The sequence below is a fragment of the Gymnoscopelus braueri genome, assembly GCF_963280865.1.
Source record: "Gymnoscopelus braueri genome assembly, chromosome: 20".
Lineage (NCBI taxonomy): Eukaryota > Metazoa > Chordata > Actinopteri > Myctophiformes > Myctophidae > Gymnoscopelus > Gymnoscopelus braueri.
Window position 1 is genome coordinate 11139730 of NC_137622.1, and position 22733 is coordinate 11162462.

Consider the following 22733-nt stretch of genomic DNA (forward strand, 5'->3'; position numbering starts at 1 on the left):
GAACAGTATAAAATTGAAACTGAAACATTATCTTTGCAGGGTTCTCTCTCCAGATTGGATACAATTGGTATCCCGACCTGAAAATCATTTTGTAAAGCTGTGGTTCTCAACCTGTGGGTCCCCAGGGGGGGGGTCCCCAGATGACAGTAAAGTGACGATTTAAGGACGTTTAAGACCTAACTAAACGAAACTAAAATGACTATAAAGAAAGAAAGAAAAGAAAAAGACCATTGCTGCATCAAGGGTAATCAACAAACTATTAACACAATATTTTGCTGTGGAACCGAGTCAAACTAAATGAAATGTAATGCCTCAACTCCTGCATTGATGTATTCCATGTGCTTATCAGGGTGGGGGTCGCCAATTCAAATATATGATTATTTTGGGGGTCACGGCCTGAAAAGGTTGAGAACCACTGAACGAAAGAGCTGGGAAGATCCCTGTTTACTGAACAAACAGTTATGATTACTTTATAACAGAATATATATATTAATGTTTTTTTAACATTTGTTTTATTTATTTATTGGGTAGAAAATCCTATCACATACAAAAAGAAAATTGTAATAATATCTAATAGTTTGATGAGTAATAGTTTATATAGTCCCCACTGCAAGAGTGGGTTTTTGTTGATCCGAGTATATAGGACTACAAATCCCAACATCCAGGTCCTGATGGACCCTCACGCCGCAGCAGCTAGTGTTGCCATGTCCGCTTATTATAAGCGACTTTGGGCTTATTTTTCTGTAAAGTTGCTTGTAAATATCAGTTTAGTTGCGGGTTCCGTTTTTTTGGGGGCTTGTTTCTAAAGTGTAGTTGCTTATTTGGGCTTGTTTATAAAGCGTAGTGGCTTATTTAGGCATGCTTCACAATTTTGTTATTATTTTAACAAGTGCATGGTTCTGAAATATTTCCATCTCTTGACTCATGACGCTCATGACTCATGGACATGGACTCGTCATAACAATCATGATTCATGACGCATGTCATGACTCATTGTCATTGAACTGCTCCTGCAAGCTCACAACGCGTCACCTCGTGACACGTTGCGAGCTTGCATATCGGCTATTTTCATTGTATGTATACAGTATAATGTATACGGTTTAAAGTGCTCATAATGGCCTAGGTTGCTAGTTGCTTCTTTGGGGCTTGTTTTCCTAGACCTGTTTGCTTATTTCTCTCACACAATCTGGCAACACTGCCATGGCCCCCTCTAGGACTACAATCATGGCCCTGTAGTAGGACTACAGATCCCAACATCCCGGTCCGGATGGACTCTCACGCCGCAGCAGCAGCAGCTGGTGGAGGACGAGGCCACTTTGTTGAGACGCAGCTCCACTGGAAAACAGGCTGAGGAAGAAATCGGCAGGACAAAAAAAGTGTAAACAGTTTAGGCAAAGCAACGGAATAAAAAGCCCCGGTACCGGTCTCAGCTCGTGGTGGGTTTATTTTGTCAGCCTGGCAGAGGATTTACGGTGGACATTAAAAGAATATAAAAGAAGACTGAGTAACTTCTAACCGAAGAGGAATTGTTTCCCATTCAGGATGTCGGACTGAGACAAAGGGCTTCTGGGGTGATTCCCGTCGGAGTGGTGAGTGGCACATGGAATAGACAAAAAAACCTTCTTTTATCAGAAAGCTGGACCGTCACTGTTGGAAAAAACTTAATTAAAAAAAAACATGTTTTGTCGTCCTATCATGGGTAGGAGGAAAAAGCTGCCTCGTCTTGAGCAACAGAACTTAACCAACTACAATTTACTTAATGTCTGGTGCTTGATGACAAACGGTGTCTAAGTTTATTTGTGCTTTGCTAATAATGAGGATTATTTTTTGGTTGTTGTTATTTTTTTTTAGGTTATTTGACTAGAATTAATGAACCAGCAGATCTTTGGAGTTGGGCATTTAACAACCCCGTTTAAAGTCCCCATGCATGCATGGAGAATAGTGTCTCTCTAGCACAAAAGTTTCTCCCAACATGTTGTGTGAGATCGACATCAGTTTACATTGTTAACTTGTAGGGCTGGTGTTTTTATTTTCTATTTGAACTACAAACATTTATTTACGAGGAAAATAGTCATGTAAAGAAATGTGTCCTCATTGTCTCCGCCAGGCCGAAGGCGTGGCAGGCAGAGACTATGTTTTGCACCCTGTCCCTCCGTCCGTCTGTGTGTACGTCTGTCTGCGAGCAGCTAATCTCCGGCACCGTTGGCCCGATTGCAGCGACAAACTGCACACACACTCCCTGGGTGCCAGAGCAGCACCTCTGCCCTCTGCCCCACATTCAGATCGGCGTGTTATAGCGCCACCAGGAGGCCCATTTTTGCAAAACACATAGTCATATGATCAAGACGGATCTGTCCAATTTTTCATATTCCATCCTGATTGGCTAAGATTGGCTTCCAAAGTTTGCAGGATCGGTCAGTTTTGTAAGAAATGCCTGAAATCATGAACACAGCGTGCGATTTCCGTGAAATGTTGCACACACATTCCCACTATGCAGAGGAAGAAATGCCTCATGGTGGGATATAAAAGGCCGATTTGTGTTTTACCTATAATAACTGCACTGATCTTGTGTGAATCACGCACACTCCCCAGAGGCCAAGGAAACTCCTATGCCCTGCATTTTTCACATCTGCCTTTTATAGCGCCACCAGGAGGCCGACTTTTGTAAAACATTTTTTAAAATATATTATTGGGCAATGTTTTCTTTCCTAGAATTAATTTACACTTCCTTTCTATTAATTTACACCTTCAAAGTCACTTCTCATCATTATTTGATCACTCCTGTCATTAAAGTTGAAATGGTTGATTCATCACTTTGTGTCAGCAGGCAAAACTTGACGCTTTAAAGCTTCCTCTGGATGGGAAAAATGGAAAGGGAGTTGCAATGGTGGAAGGGACAGCTAGCGGCAGACATCCATCAGTCCCTCCGCATCAAGGTCAGCTTGTTTTCATGTTGTACATGTCATCATCATTAGCTGTTGTCTTTAATCTCTCTCCATGTGTGATGCCAAAACCGTTGATTATTGTAACATCCTGACATTAAAGGCAGTGTAGCCTAAGTTATATATTTTTTAAGATAAAACAAGTTTTTTTGTGAACAAATTACAGCTCTCTATATATCTGTCTGTCTCCATCTCTTTTTATAAAGAGAAAATCAAGAAAATAAAATGTTCGGTCGGTTGCCAATTTCAGCCAATTTGGAGAGGGTACCCATTTATCAGCTTCAATTTGATAGTTTTCCAGTTTCACTTTTGTATCCTGTATGAGTTCTCTCTTCTGATTGGGTAAAAGTAGTAACTTGACCTGAAAATGCATTTTCTGTTTGCTAGAGCTGGAGAGAAAGGGAGACCTCTGTTATTGAACAAACACTTACAGCAATGATTGCTATCAGAAAGAATAAGCCTATTTAACACTTGAATTTCCAGAAGAAAATCACTCACTGCACCTTTAATTTGACAACCGTCTCTTGTGTCTCTTGACTGTGTCTTTCTAATGTGAGATGCACATTGTTGGAATTAAATAGCAAAGCATTATATCAACCGTGGCCTACAACACTTAAGCTATCTTCCAAATCCATCATCATCTCGGAAAGCTACCAAAAGTAGATACATAGTGTATTGGAATTGGATTTATCTACTCCATTATATATCTATCGTTGTGTAATAATAACTACACAATGATCAAATATGTCCAAAAAAGTGTGTAACTGATGGGCCTTGGTTGGTCTTTGTTGACAGGTATAGCAGCAAAGTCGGAATTAAAATGTTACACAGTCATGGCGTCAATTCAAACATGATCTAATTTAGATTACACACTAAGGGGTTAAAGCTCATTAATTGGTAAATGTCTTAATTAACCTCCAAGCTTGATCATATTTCTTCCCATGTGTCACTTGAATGGAGACATCTGTCACTTGACTGGTATGTACAAATTAGAAGCTGGATTCCTTACTCGTGCATGTGACTGTGAGATTGTGAGGGGAAAAGAATCGGGTTTAAGTTGAAGGTTCCACGAGAGCTGTTTGCACAGGAGATTGTGGCAGAGCAGCTGTCGGTATCTCTGAGAATAGCCGAGCCTTATTATGAGTCATTCACTTACACACTATTTGATTTGGTTTACTCATGTCTGCTCTGGTCTGACTCAGAATGAGGTGTCTGTCACTCAGATTAGTCTGTGCCGAAGGCTAGGAATTATAATTAAAAGGGGAAAGAAAATATATAAATACATGTCTAAGTGTGTGTATTACGTGTGTTTTCACTTAAAAATTACTTGTTATCTTATCAACCTATTTTCATGTACCTGCATAGGCTACCATGTGCAGGCATATACGAAATGGCTTTGGAAAAGGAGATTGTGCATTCCAACACACAATTCTAACCAGCCAGATTGGTTACTTTAAAGTTAAAATAGTTACCAAGCTTTATTTAAGGCTCTCAGTTCATCTCTAGTCTCTCAGCATGGCTCTTGAACGCAGTGTCACTTTGTTTAGATTTCTTTGGCTATTCAAAAACAGCAGATATACAAGCTCATAGCACGGCACCAAGTGCCACGCTAGCTTGTAAATCATCTATTTTTGAAAAATCGTGATTTTGTTTTTATATATATATACATTTTTAACTCAAATATTTGCTTCTGGGGGGGGGGTCATTCTGTGGGTCCTCGACTTGAAAAAAGTTTGAGAACCACTGATATTATAGCAACATTTTTTTTCTTAAAAAAAACAGTTAGGATTTAGAAGACATTTGTAGAATCCCCAGAAGCAAAGATTTTAGTTAAACATGTTCGCTTTAAAAAACATACAGTATAGGCCTATATTCAGTTTGTGAAGATTTGCACAAATCTTCAAGATTAGTAATTAGTAATAATAATCTACAAGTTCATAGCGCAACACTCTGTGCCGTGCTATGAGCCTGTAGATCTGCTATTTTTGAATAGCCCAAAGTATAAAATAATGGTTATAGCTAAAAGATCTAAAGTGACACAGTATGCAGCTTGAATGGGTTAATGGTGTTTGCTGCAGTAACACTGCCCTGATGTGGAGATAATAACGGCGGTACCTAGCATGTGGTGAATTATCAGACATGCAAATCAGGTGGAGGCAGCTGTGGAATCCTTAATTACGATGCCCCCCCCCCCATCACAAAGCAACCTCTCCACCCTGTACCCCCCCCCCCCCCCCCAGCCCTCCGACTCACGAGGAGTCCCCTGTAACCTTCAGTATCAGCAGCAGCCCTCCACCCCCCAGACAGACAGATGGACCAGGGAGGCATGGAGGCTTGCAGGCAGTGGGGGGGGGGGGCTGAGCTGTCGCATGGTGATGGGGGGGGGGGGGGATGTGGAAATGAGAGAGGTGGTGCTGCTGTTTATATATGGATTCCACTGGAAGTGTCGGTATAACAGTTACTATTGTCTTGGCTTCACCCACAACAAACAGTTACCCGTTTGTATAAACTCAACCTCGACTGTTAATTTTGTCCTCACAACAAAAGATTAATGAGAAGAGAGGGTTGCGCACTCAACAAAGCTCTGTTTACTTGTTTTAATGCTATTCCATACAGCCAAACACTTTCGGCTGGATGGCCTTCATCAGTGTGTTCAACCAGTTAAAATTCCCCATTTTGTTTAGGGGATATTATTTAGGCAGCATTTTTCTTTGTTTAGATAGGATAGTAGCTCAGGAAACGGAGGTCAAAGAGGGGAAAAGACATGCAACACAGGGCTCCAGCTGGAATTGAACTGGCACGTTGCGATTATTGTGGCTGGCGATCTGGTTAGCTACCGGCGCCCCCAAACAACAATGACATGTTATGGACGTTTGTGTAACACAAGGACCCTAAACTACAAATACACATCCTTTTTATATTCTGCCTCATTGAGGGAGAGAGGAATGCATTTATTATTAACAAAAACGGCTTTGATCTAAACACATTAATACTTTTAAAAAGCCTGTGTTTAATATATGATGAAAAACTCAAACTTGTGGTGGAAAGTGTTTACTGGCTGTTGTTGGGCAGCTTGATGTTCTCTTTATCTGGCTGACTTGGAAGAGACTGCAGCTTATTCAATGGTGATGCCCTCAAGTGTCTTCCTCTCCGCTTTGAAACACTGGCAGCTAATTGAACATGAATAGGAGATGTGCTTGGGGTGAAACCTAATCCTATCTGCTACTCAGCCCCCCCCCCACCCGTGCTCGGAGACCCCTGCATTGACCTAAATTAGCATCTCTCCTCTGCAACGGTACACAATGAAATGGGATTGAACCGTGGCTCAGGCTTAATCAAGAATGTTTATTGAAAAATGTCTGGTGTTCTTCAGGATGTGACACAGTATCTACTGATGGCGGCAAAACCAATCTAGTCCACGGGAGACGTGCATTACTGATTATTGTATTAGCATTATGTGTGGCAGGGGTGGCCAACCACCTCTATTCTTGAGGTGTTCAATTGAGTTGATCAAAAACAACCTTTCACGCTATCTGACACAAACAATCACTCAGACCTGGTTGTTTGAATGTGAATGTATACATTGTAAAGCCTTCTTTTCAACACCCTCTGTTTCTCACCCACTACTTCCTGACTCTCCCCCCCCCCCCCCTCCCCCATTACTCCCTCCACACACACCCCTTTTTCAAACCCCGTTACTTTCAACCCCCCCAGGAGCTGAAGTTACCAGCCTACCGAGCCCACTCGCCGCAGATCGGCATGCGTCGATACTTTGCGGACCTGCTGGCCATCCTGAGTAACCGCTACCATCTGTGTCCCACGGCTCGCCACCTGGCCGTCTACCTGCTGGACCTGTTCATGGATCACTACGATGTAGCCGTCAAACAGCTCTACGTCATCGCCCTGTCTTGTCTCCTCCTAGCCAGTAAGTCTGACATGCCTAGTTCCTTGAGTCTTTTTAATGTAGCCGTTACATTTTTTTTGTTTTTTATTTCAAGGACCCTCATTTTGATATGCATTAGGCTACGGACCCCCATTTGAAATTACTTTTATCTCTGGGACCCCAATCTACACTGTAAAATCCTCTGTCAACTCTGAGAGTGTACAAATGGAACTAAATGTACCCATAAGGTTCCCTTTTGTTACAAGACCCGTTACAACCCATGGACCAATAACTAGTGGCCTAATTTATACTATGTCGCACGACGGTGTCGCTCCTCCAAAACAGATCGTTCTTAATGGCAAGCAAGCAACACTGTTGTGCTGTTAAGCCTATTTTCAGTAACCAGTTTCTGTCCTTTGCTTAGATTGTTTCATTGATCCATTTTAGGAAATGAATCTTGTCATACATGCATTATCAGATAAATTAATAACAATAGACCACAGCCCTGCAACATAATACAGTAGATAAAAGAGGGTACTGTTGTACCCCATTTGTCTACTGTATTATGTTTTTGCACTTTCAGGGACTCCACTAGGCTTTACAGTTTATTTAGCAGTACCCTGCGTATGGACAAAAATCATATGCAAACTTGATTGGTTTAGGGAAGGCACCCTATAGCACAGGCCTGATTGGCTTACTGTAAGCCAATCAGGCCTGTGCTATAGGGCACAGTGTTGTAGTCTCTCATCTCTTGCACTGTATGTTCAAATCCTCATATTACTATTGGCGTGTGAAATCCTGTCCTTCACATTGAGCATTTATTTGGCTGATACACAACATTCAATGTGGAGCATGCTGCCACTCACACTGCAGCAGTAGGCCTTCGTGGATTTAATGCAGCTGAGCTTTAGACCTGCTATCTTACTTGACATGTTGGCAATGTGTTTACATTGCTCACTGACAGGGATAACTTCCAAACTATAAGTTAAACCGCTCTCTATAAGTGAACAATAGAACACAACCATTGTATGTCTTTCTGACTCTGTTGAGCTCTTATTGATTATGCATACCCGTTTCATCAGAAACCTACATTGCTGTATTTTCCATCTGTGTCTTTTTGCAGACCTTGGACCTGAGGTGTGTTAAGACTTTAGTGAGATTAGTTATGGACGATCTCTGTATGTTGAACAGTCCATTCTTTGGTGCAGCTATTGGTATGTGTTTGTTTCTTAACCTGTCTGCCGTAAGTGCTGTAAGCTAACAGATGTACTGCAACTGTGTTGTTTGCACAGAGGGAGCAAGGTGAATTGTTAGTTCTGCTCAAGAGACCATGATGGGGTTTCCCAACCCCGCTGTCAGGATCTAGAGACTATTTCTTAGTCGGTAATGACAGTTTACCGTTTGCCTCAAGATGAAGGTTAGAAAAACAAGATCACCTTTTGTGGTACGTCTGTGACTGTGCCATTGTTTGGGGAGAAACCTGGTCTGTCTGTATGGGATTATGCCTGTGTCTGCAGATCTTCATGCACGTGTCTTTGATCCTGATGTTGATAACATGTCTGAGGTTGCTGTTGTTGTTCGAGTCTCACGGTCGACCCACTAACCGTCCAACATGACACCTGGCAAGGTCAAAACGTCCACTATTCTTATGTTGTTCTGTTTTGTGTTGTGGTTGAGACCATGTGGCTCAGTGTAAAGGCCAGTGTGTCTCTTGATACCCACATACAAATCCTTCTGCGGCTCTGGGTTCATTCTGCAGCTGTAGCTTGCCGTACGGCCATGAGTTTAACCTTTTCTCAATGAATTGCTTTTTGAATAAATAAGTAAATGCACATATAGAAGTCATTCTGTCTCCCGATTTCGGGTAGAGTTTAGCGTTTGAATTCTTGGATACTGCTGTCTCCAGGCTGATAACTGGGAGATGTTATCTCAGCTTGCAGGCACTGCTTTCTTAAACTCTCTGTTCTGTGTGGGAGTGTGGGCCGTGCTGGTAGTAGCCAATACTGCTTCCCTACTTTCAGACATAACGTTGTATTTATGGTTGGATCTGTGTACGTATGGTTCCTCTAAATCTAGGCTGTGGTCTTATTTTCCTGCCCCTGCTGTTACTGGGTGTAGGTTGTGTGGTTATTATTAGTGTGTGTGTGTGTGTGTGTGTGTGTGTATGTGCGCGCAGTGATTAACACACATTGGGGCTTTCTATAGGCTACATTAATGCAGCCCATGGCATCATGGGTAATTAAACTAATGATGCCGTCAAAGTGGGAGTCTGGGATGGGGCCTGCTCACTTGGGAGCAGACACACACACACACACGCACACAAGCACACGCACACACATTGACTTAGCATGCAAACCAGCCTCTGTGGTTGGATAAATTTGAATCAGACATGAAAGAGGTCCTATTTTTAAAGGCAATATCACGAGACTCCCAAGAATAGCTTTGACAATTCACTCATGGAGAGATGAAAATTTTACCAGCCTAACCCCGCCACAGGATCCTTTAATAAACGAATTCAAGCCTTGATTGAATCTTTTGATTGTGGCGTTCAGTAGGAAGAGAGTAGGGGGGGCTTCTCTTCTTCCCCTTCAACAACTCTGCCTGACTCCTCCAGGACTCTGGGGAATCTCTGCCTTGACAGATGAAGGCTTGAAAGGGTGTTTGATTCAAAGTTGTCCCTGGTTTTTTGATCTGTCCTGAGGTGCTTTGGAATCTGGCCTAGTTATTGAACTGCCTCCCTGGGTCCCGCTGTTTTTTTTTCGATGGCTACTCTTTGACAGACGCACGCATTCTTGTCTTTTGTTTAAGTTCCTCGCTCCGTTAATTAATCACCAACTCTTTCATGCCTCTCAACAGGCACCGCTTAATCCTGTTAGCCTATCAGTGATCGGTGTGTGTGGCTGTGTGCGTGCGCGTGCATGCACACGTGGACATGTGTGTATTGTTTATTTGTTTCTGTGTAGGGGTGAACTCTCCCTCATACGCAGGAGCTAAGGATATGGATCTGACATTGTCTGACTTTGCTGCGAGTCATTCGCAATTAAAACTCTTAAGTTAAAGCCTTTTCTCAAAGGAACTGCTATCCTTGAAAATGGAATGTCATCTCAAGCAGCTATTGTTCATGTGTAAACAATATCATTTCATCAGAAATCCTCCTCCCCCTCCATCCCAGAACATTGAGTTTCCATTGTGTTGGTTTCCACTGAGCCATGTAGTGACTACATCAGTCATCCTGGCAGATCACTGTCCCCAACGTCATAACTCCAAGCACAGCGCCTATTTGTCACGGTTAGTGACATCATGGATGTGTCTATGTGACTCACATTGTGACCTGTGGTCTCTCTTGCTGTAATCTGCTTATTTTATGAGTCTCGTTACCATGTCTGTTTTTCCATGGAGAAATGGAGTCTATTGAAAACAATGACACAGTCACCCTTGTTTACTTCCTGATTGGGTCATATCAGTCTCAATGTGCCCTTCACTGATTTGTCATGTCTCTTAACACGTGACCTTTTTTGACTGAAGAAAACAAACATCATCAGCCCTGATTACCAGTGGTTAATTCAACATGGATAACGAATTACAGGCCTTGCTGACCTTGTTGTCTATGCTATCTGTTGTGCAGTGAAATTACACATTTTATAATAACTAACTACTTCACAGAAACTATGCCTAAACCTAACCTCAAAACCATGCCCACTGTGGCGAAACACCCTGAAAAGAGGGACTCTCGTGGCCGCAGTAGTGGCATGAGCAGATGGTGGCTGGGGTGGTGAGTGTCCTTGATTCGCTCAGCTTTGACTGCACACTGCTTTTCATATATTCCCGGGGGGGAAGGGAGACTCACCTCCAACGATGCACCAGGCCGTCCGCACCACCCTCTGTAGGGCTATCCGGTCGAGGGTGGTGAAATTCTCATACCAGTGCAGTGGTGACGCAACCCACCAGGATGCTCTCGATTGTGCTGTTGTAGAACACACTGAGGATGCGGTGACCCACCCTGAATTTCTTCAGGTGATGGAGACAGCACAGGCACTGCAGAGCCTTTTTCACCATGTACGTGGTGTTTGTTTCCCATTTGAGGTCCTCGGAGTCGCTGACCCTTTTCACTGCAACAGTGTTGATGTGTGTGCTCTCTCCTCTGCTTCCTGTTGTCCATGATCGGCTTCTTGGTCTTGTTGACGTTGAGAGCGAGGTTTTTGTCCTGACATCAAAGTGTCAGTGATCTGTCATCATCTGAAAATGTATACGTGTGGACATGGCCTGAGCGTACAGATGTATGATTGACATTTGTGGCATGCCTGTGAGTTCCAGAGTGTTGCTGAGTTTTTGTCATTTATGGATTGCTTTTCTAATTGGTCTGTCTTTACGTGCATGTATTGTGTGTTGTGTGTGTCTGTCTGTGTGTTCTTTCCCACTTCCATGTGTCTTTTCCCACAACGTCTGAGACAGACGTGGCCAGTGGAACCGATAAGGTGAAAGGTTTGGAGTCAGTCAATCACACATGCTCAGTCATATTGACTGCACGAGCGCACGCGCACACACACACACACACACACACACAGGCCTGGAGGCCCTGGGGGGTGGGGAGGACCTGTGTGTTGAGGGGCACCTGCCATATGCTCTCCGAGTCAGGCCTCAAACAAAAGCCCCTCTACGCATGCAGGCCAGCCAGCCAGCCCTTCCCTGAGTGGGGGAGGGGAGTAAAGATCAGGGGTGTGTGCGTGTGTGTGGTTTGAAAAGAGACTTTGTTGCCTGCAAGCCATGATTGCTAAATTCAAGTCTTGCTAAATGAGCACAGTCCTGGCATCATAAGCCCATCATAGCGTTTGACCGCCTAGTGAGAAGGTTTCACATGGCTCGGCCCATCAGAGAAACAGAACATGCTGTGGTGTGTAGTGTTCAGCTTGCAGCAGTGGGGTGTACCGGAGAGAGCCGTTTCCCCTCCACTGCATTGCTACCTCTGTTTCCCTCTGCGTCCCTCTCACCTTGTCACGACCAGGCAGGCTCAACCAGTCCTGAAAGAGAGAGGGGAAGGGTGGTGGGAGGCAGTAAAATCAGCCTGTGCCCCTGGGGGGTCGGGGGGGGGGGGGGGGGGTCGGGGGGGTGTGTGTGTGTGGTGGGGGTGCGTTGTGCTTCAAAGGCAGGTCCGTTGCTGATGTTAAACAGGGCAGAAGGGATGGGGTGGGGAGCAGGCAGAAGCGGGGACATGTTTTAAAGTGAACCGCTCACCAGGATGTCCTGATATGTAGATTAAGGAGGAACCCACCCCACCCCCACTCCTCACTGGAGGGAATTATCATCTGGGGGCCCCATAATTAACGAAATTAGGTGGTGGAATAATCGCAGTATCTCTCTTTGTTTCAAAGCAGGTCTGATAATGTTATCGTCACAAACCAACGAACCATGTTTCCTTAGTAGATAATGCAGAATGTATTTACCATTATTTTGGTTAATTTTCTTCTTCGCTTGACATTTAGCAGCTGACTGAGGTAGCTGACTGAGCCTTGGGGGGGGGTCATTTCTCATCTCTTCTAACCCACAAGATACTCTTCATCCTGAGGCCCTGGAGGCCTAGAAGACCCAGAATTATAAGATTCTTCCTGGTCACCCAAGCGTTAGCGGCGAGGGTCAAAGATCATTCCGGGCCTACATTGTGTGGGTCACTTGGGCCAGAGGCGGCAACACGGAGGAGAGACCCTGTCCTCAGAGCTGTGACTGATTTCACACTCCCAGTGAAAAACTGGGAGTGAGCAAATTAAAGGAGTTTAAAAAGAGCAATGGATGTCGACATTCCTCCACAGCTGAGACAAGACGGAAACTAGGGAGAACAAGGAGATTGTGTTCAGTCCTCTGGGTTTAGCATTGGGCAGTATTTTGCCTTTGGATCATCAAAACCTTCTAGTTTAATGTCTTGTGTTTGTCTTGTGGTTCCCTCAAGTTTCTAAAGGAGAGAGATGTGCAATTTTGCCATCAAGGGATACGGACTAGAATTACAGGATGTCTGCAAAATGGAGACAAACAGAAACAGTGGTCTCTCTCTCTGTGAGAACACTGCTCTCAGGTTTCCTAACGGCCCCCTATAAGTATAACCCCCCACCGCCCCCCACCCACCCCAGCAGCACACCTGGGCGGAGGCTTTACATCCTGGCCTTACCTCTTCCTGACCCCTGACCTTTAACCCTTCCCTGAGTGCTAATGTGACCCCTCTCATAATCGCCAAACGCTGATCACTTCCTCTAAGGTGGCTGTGTCTTTGTGGACCACCTGATTTCGACCACCTGATTTCAATCAACCAATCAGATGGGCGCAGATAGGCATGGCGCTTGGCTTGGAAGAGGTAGCCCACAGCGCGCGCTCTCTCTTCTCTCTCTCTCTTCCCCTCTCTCTCTCTCTTCCCCTCTCTCCCTCTCTCTCTCCCCCCACTGACTCTCTCAAATTCAAAGTGTCTTTATTGGCATGGGAAACATACGTTTACATTGCCAAAGCAAGAGTCAAATAAAACGTATGTACAGTTAAGGATTTAGCCCTATTACAATAGGAAATGTATAAACAGAGCAGTGTAACAACTCTCTCTCTCTCACCTACTGACTCCTGATAGGATCGTTAAGCAACCTGCATTCCAGGTAGACTGAACTCACCAGAGAGGAATGCACTGTTTTCTCACCCAGGCAAGCAGCTCACTGGGATAGTCACAGCGGGAACATTTTTGAATGAAAGTGACGTGGAATCACTGAATCATGCCTCTCCAGTGGTAAACCTACAGAAGAGTCCCATAGCAGTAAACCTACAGAGGAGTCATGGAACACAATGAGTAGATTGACTTCTACGCCAAGATCAAAGACTGTAAAAGGGGCTGTGTGGAGATTGGGGGGTATTGATGGTTGTTTATGGCTGCGTCTGTGTGGACACAGAGCAGTCTGGCAGCAGAGCAGACAGAAGCACATGGCCTGGAGGATAAGAGGGTGACAGAATGGGGCATGTGTAGACTGAGCTGGGGGCCCGCCCCGATGGGGGCGAACGGCCCCACTTCACAGTACTTCCTGTTCTGGTGTGGAGACGCCATTATAGCCTGTGTGCTAATTACCCCTCTGGCCTGTGAGGCTGCAGGTCCCCCCACTCTCTCTCTCGCTCTCTCTCTCTCTCTCACACACACACACACACACACACACACACACACACACACACACACACACACACAGCTTTATGGGAGGCAGAACATTTTTGCACTCCCTATGAAGCCTCACAAATATGTACATATATATACGGCAAGACCTCTCTTAAAAGCAACAATCCAGGACTTATTTGAATGAATAAAATATTATTTTAAGCATAGACTTATTTTAATGAATAAAAGTCCAAATTTAACCAATGTGTATGGTAATACAATATAACTAGCACATCTGCAGTGGTAGGGGGTGTTCTCCCCTACTTTTCCATTGACCAATTTAGACCCTGGTGTCAGGCTGAACACCTACTGGTTGACAATGTCATTAAAATAATTTGAAGCCTCTTTATGCTTTATTGTAGTTTGGACATTGTTGTAATTACCTCTCTCCGTCGTGCAACACATCAAATTTACGGATTGTCGCTGTAAACCCGAAAATTATAATAGCCAGACAAACCTCTCAGGCTACAATGTTCAACATAGACATAGAACAGGCTCAATCCCATTTTCAGTTATGAAGGGTTTAGATTTGAAGAGGCTAGGCGCTGTTTTACTTTTTACCAACCGAGTGCTCTTTTAAATCCTAGCAGGGTGTAACGTTTGGCAAAGCGTTTCCATAACAACATGATTGTAGTTGATGGGTCTAGTAATTCTGCAGTGCGTTTCTTGTTTGTGTTTGTGCTCGTACAGGAGCACAAATCATTTGCTCATTTATATGTATGGAGTGGGAGTTGGGAGAGGCCTTTTGCATGAACCCATCTGTGCTCCTCCTAATATGTTTATCTAGCAGTTCTTTGAGAGAGCATTATTTCCTGTTTGCTTTTGGGGTTCTTTTTGAATGATACTCTAGTTTCCCACAGACTTTTGCAAAAGGCGACTGAAACCTGAGCATGCTGCAAGCTTCCATATCGGTTTCGAGTGTGTCACGTGTGCCTGCCTTTTCCCGCTGAAAGTTGTTTGTAGTCAAAAGGAGCTGTTTTACAGGGTGTTTTTGGGGAACATGTGCACATGTAATTTGACTCCTCTCTTAAAAGTGTGAGTAAAGAGGCCTGTGGACCTGTGGATTAAAGGCACAGTCGCTTCTGTTCATTGGTCACATGGAGCCATGAGGCCTCAGGGCTGTTGCTATGGAAGGGAGAATGTGTTGGGATGAGGAGGGGAGTAGAGGTAATGATATGGCGTTTCTCACTGTGAGTGGAGGGGGGGGGGGGGTGCTCAGGTTGATGAGTTTTTGTCTTTAATGTGTTAAGCTGGTCTAAGCCAATATCGTGAAGCATTGGCCTTGTACTCTAGCTTCATGCTGAGCAATCAGTCTGCTTAATTACTAATGTAGTAGGTAAATACCAAGTCTGATAGGGAACCACCACCAACCTTCTCCTGGATGGAGGTCTGATAACTGTCCGTGCTGTGGACTGCAGTGCTGCTCATCAAGTAGGGAAGGGACAATAATCGTTATTATCGTTTATCGTGATAAAAAACGCTCACAATAATCTTATCGCAGAGATTTTAATTTATCGTGAAATTGTCCTCTGTCATACACTGGGATCAATTCACCTTTGCCGAGCTCCATATCCGGTACCACTTAAACCCTCTAGAATTGGTAAAATGCACCTGTAAAGAACATACTTGATACAGTCTTTTTTCACTCTATGAATCTCTTTGCCAAAAACAGCCGATCTACAAGCTCTGTGTGCTTGTAGATCTGCTATTTTTGGCAAATGTTCCACCCCAGACTATGGATGCTGGGGTTCAAGAAGTGGATAACACTTTGAAGAGATATCTGCTTGGGTGTTTTCAGATGATAAAACTGCCACAACATTGGCTGCCCAACAGTCCGACTAATGTTAGATTAGTGTGAGGTTAGTCTTAGGCATTGTTTTTTGTGAGGTTAGGGTTGAGCTTAGACAATTTTCCAAAGCATATCAGTTGTTTTTGGGGATTTTTTTATAATTACCTAATTTCGTGATTTTTGATAAATGTTCAATTAATAATTGTTCAGCACCACAAATAAGTCACATTTGGGTAGGATGGAGGCGCTGTCATGTGTATTCAGTTCATATGAGATGACATTACAGTGCAGTTGTGTCAAATGGGAAAGCAGCCCCGTCAGGGCATCAGGATGTACCGTAAGTATAGTACAATGGCGTATTTGAATATCTAGTATTAACCTGTGCATTGCTTTGTCTTTCTGTCCAGGTAAGTTTGAGGAGAAGGAAGATCGTGTGCCTAAACTGGAGCAGCTCAACTCCCTGGGATTCATGTGTACCCTGAACCTGGTCCTCAACAAGAAGGAACTGATCAAGATGGAACTGCTGCTGCTGGAGACGTTTGGCTGGAACCTGTGCATGCCCACGCCGGCCCACTTCATTGACTACTACCTCCACGCCTCCGTGCAGGAGGGCGACCTCTACAATGGCTGGCCTATCTCCACCCTCTCCAAGACCAAGGCTTTCATGGACAAATACACACACTACTTCCTCGAGGTTTCTTTGCAAGGTGGGTAGAGAGAACTGATACGAAGCATGGGTTGAGCTCAGAATCTTGGGATTTTTTGGGGAGCTTGATATGACTTTGGGAATTTGTATGGCGTGGCTCTGCAGCAGTCTAGCCGTTTATAAAAACCCTTTAACATTTGCTTGACATGCTGGCAGTTTACTGGAATATAAAATTTTGGCATCATGTGAGAATGTGTGCCGATTTGTGTACCGGCAATATCATGTCACCCTAACTAGTGCATCATGACACTATGTACACAGTGTCGTTTTCCAATTATTTTTATGAACAGAATCAAATGTTTTATAGTCATGGTTTATGAGAACGTTGGTTGCCTTGATTCTATGCTACTATTTTCTGAAACGTCTAGACTCTATGGAATAAATGAATTGGAAATTCTCTTCCTGAATCAGCACTGTTCTAACTGTGAGCTGTCACTGTTGAGGTTTATATGGGCCATATGTGAGCGCCACCCACAGCCAGACAGACAGACGCCCAACTTGAACTATATAGTAGATTATTGTAGAAAATTATGAATGTATTTTATCTCTTTCTCCCCATTTTCTGACGCAAGTCAATCTCAGCAAACATGATGCTGTTTGTTTGTCAACTTTTGTTTTGCTTTCTTACTGAAGAAATGTCACTAGAGTGTTTAGTTTTTTAATTTAAATAATCCATCGTTGTCTTTTTTGCCTGTGCTCCAGATCATGCCTTCCTGACATTCCGTCCGTCTCAGGTGGCCGCTGCGTGCGTGGCAGCATCTCGTATCTGTCTCCAGATCACTCCGAGCTGGACCACGACTCTGCACCTCCTTACGGGATACACCTGGGACCACCTCAGCCAGTGCATTGAACTCATGTTGCTGTAAGAGAAACACAAACATTCCATCACCCCCCCCCCCACACACACACACACACACACGCGAGAATAGCAGATCTACATGCTCACGTTTTGCGTTGCGACACATTGTGAGCTTGTAGAATGGCTATTTTAGCTACTTTTGTATGCCACCATTGTACAATGAAGTATAATGCAGGGTTAAGTGGTTAATCAGACTAATTGATTTTGTCGATTACAAAAAATCTATTAAAATGTTTTCGTGTTGATTTGTTGATATATAAGGAAAATATATATATTTTAAAACGTTTCTGCATTATTTTGTTATAATTCGGTAATTGGTTCTAAATATCAGTTTTGATATATATTCGGTTAATTGCCCAAGCCTATGTGAAAACACTCCAGACTACTGATTGGTCCCTTATGCTGCATAGATGCTCCAGAGTACGGTTAAGAAAATTTCAAACTAGATGTTGTAAATGTAAAATTAATCAATATTGAGAAACTGCATGGCCTATTTATAGCATAAATGCTATGACCACCAGCTACATACATTGAGTGGGGTCCTTAAGTAACATTAGTGGAAACCATGCTGTGAAAAAGAGCTGTAACTGCTTTCTCAATCGGTATGTTTGCATGCTTTCTGCACATGTTAATTTGCGTCACACTGTCATTACTACAGTACACTAATTTCGCTCACCATCTAACATTCAGCAAATACATTAAAATAATTAGCAGGGCTATAAACTTCTGACTACCATAGCCTATACAGTACATACAGCACTTCCTTGTTTACATCTTTAAGTCAGGGAAGTAGTAGGTTAGAGTCGACAGCCTTTCGTTGTTATGGTAACTTTGTGCTAAATGCCGCTCCTTGCATGTGCAGAAGTTCTGTTAGGATTACATGGAAATGGAAACGAATATCTTCAACAGGTTACCACGTTCAGGCCACATACAAACAGAAATAGTTCATCCGGATTGGTGGAAAATCCCTGCATGTGAACATGAAACTGGCTGTATAATTACCAAATGGACTTGATTGTAATGTCACTCTCCTCCTCCCATCCACAGTGCTCATGACAACGATGTTAAGGAGGCCAACAAACCCAAGTCCAGCACTCTGACCCGGCCTTCCGCTCAGCAACTTCTAACCCCTCACCTCTCCCCGGCCGATCTCCAGAGATCTGCCTCCTCGTCAACCGCCTCCACCCCCCAGCAGCTGCTCTTCCAGCCGGACACCTTCCCACATCTCTCCCAGCATTCCCCCTCCCTGTCCCATTTTCACGCGCTAGCTGAATCTCAGGCTTTGGGGCCCGTGGTGAGCATGCCTCAGGACTTCCTCCAGAACCACAGGATGGGTCTGCTGAACGGCGCCGCCATGACTCCCGGGGGGACGTTGCCCTCCTACCCAAGCCTGACCTCCAGCCTCCAGCCCGGTGTCGGAGCCCTGCCGCTACAGGGTCCCATCTCTGTGCAGATGGCCCTCGCCGCAGAGCCCCGCCACTGCCTGACCATGGCGTACAGTGGGGCTTACCTGGGGGCCCACCACGGCTTCACAGCGGGGTGCTTTGACAGGTGACGCCAGGGGGGGGAGAGAGAGAGCAAACCTCAACGGGAGCGCACTGCCTTGTTTCCGTCCCAGTTTCCTCCTCCTCCTCAGCCTCATTGGCTCTCAGACTTTCTCTCTCTCTCCGTCGGCTCACTGCCTCCGCCCGCGGTGCCCAACCTCTCACATAGACACCTCAAACGCAAGCAGAGGTCCAAAGGCATGGTGGACCCAGTTGAAGTCATCACGCTCACGTGACAAAGAATCCACTGACGCAACTGAATTTCCCCTGTGGAAAAAATAAAGGTCTTATCTATAAGAACATTGTCAGATCGAACCACAGAGAGACGTTACACAGACATTAATGCTTCGTGCTTTCTTAACTGGGTTCTGTGTCTGGGATACAATACCGCTATCACTGTGATCGTAGAGCACACATAGGAACCATCCAGTCTCTGTGATCAAGATGTCTCTTACTGAAATCCTAAACGTAACACAAGAGACGAGCCAGTAAACGATGATTCTTAAACCTCTGTTTGAGAGAGGTTGAAGCTGAAATACAAGTTTTTTATTTAGTTTTAGTTTTTTTTAAGCTGACTTGCTAGTGAACAAAGAGGCTATGTCACTTCAATGTGAGTGAATGCAAAGTTATACCACCTGCATGTCAGCAAACATGGAGCTAATGCCTCTTGTCTCTGTCGGAGCTGCAGGGGCCTCTGGAAATTCCTCCGCCATAGAAGGCCTCAGAGGGGGGCAAAGAATTCATTGTTGTGGTCACAGCAGGGGGAGAGCCACCATTCAGATGTACCTGCCATGTTTAGATTTTCATTCTTCCTCCTCACCTTTTTTCCTCGCCCATCTCCAAAGGATGGCCTTGTTGCAGAGCCGTGTGTGTGGCATGTGTGTGTGTGTGTGTGTGTGGCATGTGTGTGTGTGTGTGTGTGTGTGTGTGTGTGTGGCATGTGTGTCTCTACAACCACAGGCCTCGTCAAACTAAAGCTTTGATTTTAATGTCTCCAGCACCCCTCAAACATGTCAAAATTAGATGATGTGTCAGTCTGATTGGACAGCTGTGGTGTCAGGCTGTGATTGGACAGCTGTGCTGAGGGAGATATCACCATTGGTTGTGTACATATGAATTGCTGCTGCCTTTTTATGAACTTATGGTTCTAATGAACTCTTGGTTCTAATGAGCTCTCTGTTCTAAATGGACTCTTGGTTCTTTGTCTGTGTGGAATGACTCCAATGTTTACAGGAACCGTGAAGTATCAGGGACTTGAACAAGATTACTTGAATATAATGCCATTGAAACGTGCCGTAGCTTTTATTTATGATTTTTTTGTATTCCTTTTTCATTTAGTTTAGGGGTTTTTGTTTTTTATACCACAGTAGAAATACTCCATGACAAAATAAATTGAAATGTTACCTTTCATCTCTGAATCTTACACAACCAACTGTTGTGTATTCAAGCTCAGGACTTAATGCTAATCCAACAGCCTTCTCATTACTCTATCTTATTGAGAGTGCTTTAAGGGGGATACTAATATGACAGCCATGGGCTCTGGCATGTCTCCTCCTCATCAACAGGACCATTTGCTGCTCGGAAGTCAGTGACTGACTGCTTAGCAGAAGAAAAACAACAAAGAAACTGAACAGTCTATTTGTATCCTAGTGGAATGGCCTTGTGGTGAACAACGCAGACATCTGTAGTCGCTCCTCAGTAATTGCTTCCCAGATTTCTAAAGCTGCAATTCCCAATCTTCCACTTCCTGTCAATGTATAAACACAACCAGATTCCCAGCGCTGGTTGCAGGAGTGGCTGCCGGTTACCTTGGCGATGACATAAAAAGAAAACGGTGGAACCTGACTTAGTAAAAAAAGAAATATATATATACCTTTTATTGTTTTTTATCTGAGACTGGAGTGACCCCACTTGCAGCTCTGTGCTGTGGAAACCTGCGAGCTACTTTTTGGACCAAACGATGGAAACTTTACCATTACTTGTTGGATGGTACCTAAACTGCTCACCCAAACTGTGATCTGCTGGAATGTAAACATTCTGGCCTGACTCTTCAACAGGTGAGGTTGCTGTGGACTTCCTACCATATTAGTGCCTTGACCCCTGAAATCCTGAGGCTGGCTATGCCATCAGTAATAACACTAGCGTTGGACACTTGAATCGTGTGCCAGTTAACACTGTATGAAACCTGCTGAGGATGACACTGTAATCCTTTTATTACAATACTGACTTACTAATACAGACTGACCCCGGACCCCTCAGATCTGCATACTTGCGTATGTCAGGAATCACCAAAACTGTTCTTACCCCAACTTCTGTATGTTTTTCTACCACTGTAAGTATGTTCATGGACATTTGCATAAATTAAGACACTATGCCTTTGATTTGTTGACTTTGTTGTACAGTTTTGTTATATTTCTACATTCCTTTTTTTTGGCCGAGTGCATTCTTAGTTTAAGTTTAAGCTTTACCTGTTATGATGGATTATGTTGATCAACACTAGATTTTGTTTTTAGAATTCAAGTTGTGGTTCCCTCACTGCTCACGAGGGCAACTTCTTACTGAGGTCTCAAAGGTGCAATATGTATTTTTTTTTGTTTATATTCTTGTTTATATAACCCTCACTTGCCATCACTGTCGTGTACACCACTGGTTCATCTTTTATAAGTTATTTCTTTGAAAACCGTGTGATTTGCTGTAACTTGCTTTCTGCCAGAGGACCCAGTGCTCTGAATACAATTGACCATATTCACATGATGGCCAATTTTGCTATTATGCCATATTTGTGTGTGTGGGAGGGGTGGTGAGAGTATGATGTAAGAGAACAAGAACGGATCTAATGACACGGCTTCCATGTGGATCTATGATGTCATCTATGACGTATCGGGAAAATTTGGGTTAGGATTCGGCTTGATCCAACCGACAATGAATTCCATAACAAAATGTAAGTTAAATCAAATAAAACACTGCCTACTGGCAGTGTGCACATGGAATTTGGAGATGATTGGTCCATTAGTTAGATTTCGGACAAAGACTTTTATTAGACTGTTAACCACCTACAAAGCCACACAGTCAAAATGGACTCCATATGAAATTGGTCAGTGAATATGTTGCATATTGCAGCCATTTCCATTGAGCGCTAGTTGTTCTGTACATTTGTCTATTTGGAGTTCAAACCAAACATTTGGCCCTCCTGCCCTGCGTGGTGCTGATATCACTCACTCCGAGTCCCCACCAACAATGTTTTTATATTATTTTGTAACAACCTGTAAGCTTGGTTTAATGTGACACTGAATGATAAAGGGAATGCTTTTTATCAAATGTGCCATGGCAAAAAAATAAAAAAAAAACAAATGAACTGGATATACTGGTGTTGGGTGTGTTTGCAGAAAAACAATGGGATTCACTGCTCTGATCCAGTTTGGCTGATGATGGGGAGTCTGCAGCAGTAGTATAGATGATGGATAAGGCCAGCAGGGATTCCACAGGTCCCTCCAGCCGTGACGACACAACGCAATAACGGAGCATGCCGTTCATTAAAACTGAAACTCTGCAGCACGTTTCAATTTGCGCTCTGAGATAAACCATTTATATTTAATTTCCACATTTGTAGCCAAGGGTGGGAATTGTAAATGCACAAGCAATAGCACTTAGCGGATTGTGCACAGACTAATTCGTATTCATCATTTGGACATAGAAATGCTAATGTTAAACGAGGCTGGCAAAGAAATTAATTCAGCCCCTCTCTCCATGCCCTCTCGCACCGCCCACACACACACACACACACTATTATATGTTGTATGATGTTTCATTGTATAGAAATCTATTCATCACTTCCCTCAGCA

The 22733-nt window shown here is 43.9% G+C and overlaps 1 protein-coding gene across 2 annotated transcripts; it reads left to right on the top strand.

Moving 5' to 3' along the window:
- The first annotated feature begins 1352 nt into the window (after positions 1 to 1352).
- ccnjl (cyclin J-like) lies at positions 1353 to 22219 on the top strand. 2 transcript variants are annotated; one of them, XM_080416139.1, is made up of 6 exons: positions 1353 to 1589; positions 2825 to 2936; positions 6657 to 6867; positions 16190 to 16489; positions 17191 to 17350; positions 18395 to 22219. In XM_080416139.1, exons 2-6 carry the CDS (start codon positions 2859 to 2861, stop codon positions 18900 to 18902), a joined length of 1257 nt encoding a protein of 418 aa, XP_080272265.1. In that variant the 5' UTR covers positions 1353 to 1589; positions 2825 to 2858; the 3' UTR covers positions 18903 to 22219. The 2 variants fall into 2 exon arrangements, with proteins under 2 accessions (XP_080272265.1, XP_080272264.1); XM_080416138.1 differs by having other exon boundaries at positions 2828 to 2936.
- The last annotated feature ends 514 nt before the right edge of the window (positions 22220 to 22733 follow it).

Bases quoted from the DNA above. Each gene is read 5' to 3' on its own strand.
- ccnjl (XM_080416139.1), top strand. From the start codon at position 2,859: ATGGGAAAAATGGAAAGGGAGTTGCAATGGTGGAAGGGACAGCTAGCG. The intron at 6,868-16,189 runs GTAAGTCTGACA...CTTTCTGTCCAG, and splicing joins GTCTTGTCTCCTCCTAGCCA to GTAAGTTTGAGGAGAAGGAA. The intron at 16,490-17,190 runs GTGGGTAGAGAG...CCTGTGCTCCAG, and splicing joins CCTCGAGGTTTCTTTGCAAG to ATCATGCCTTCCTGACATTC.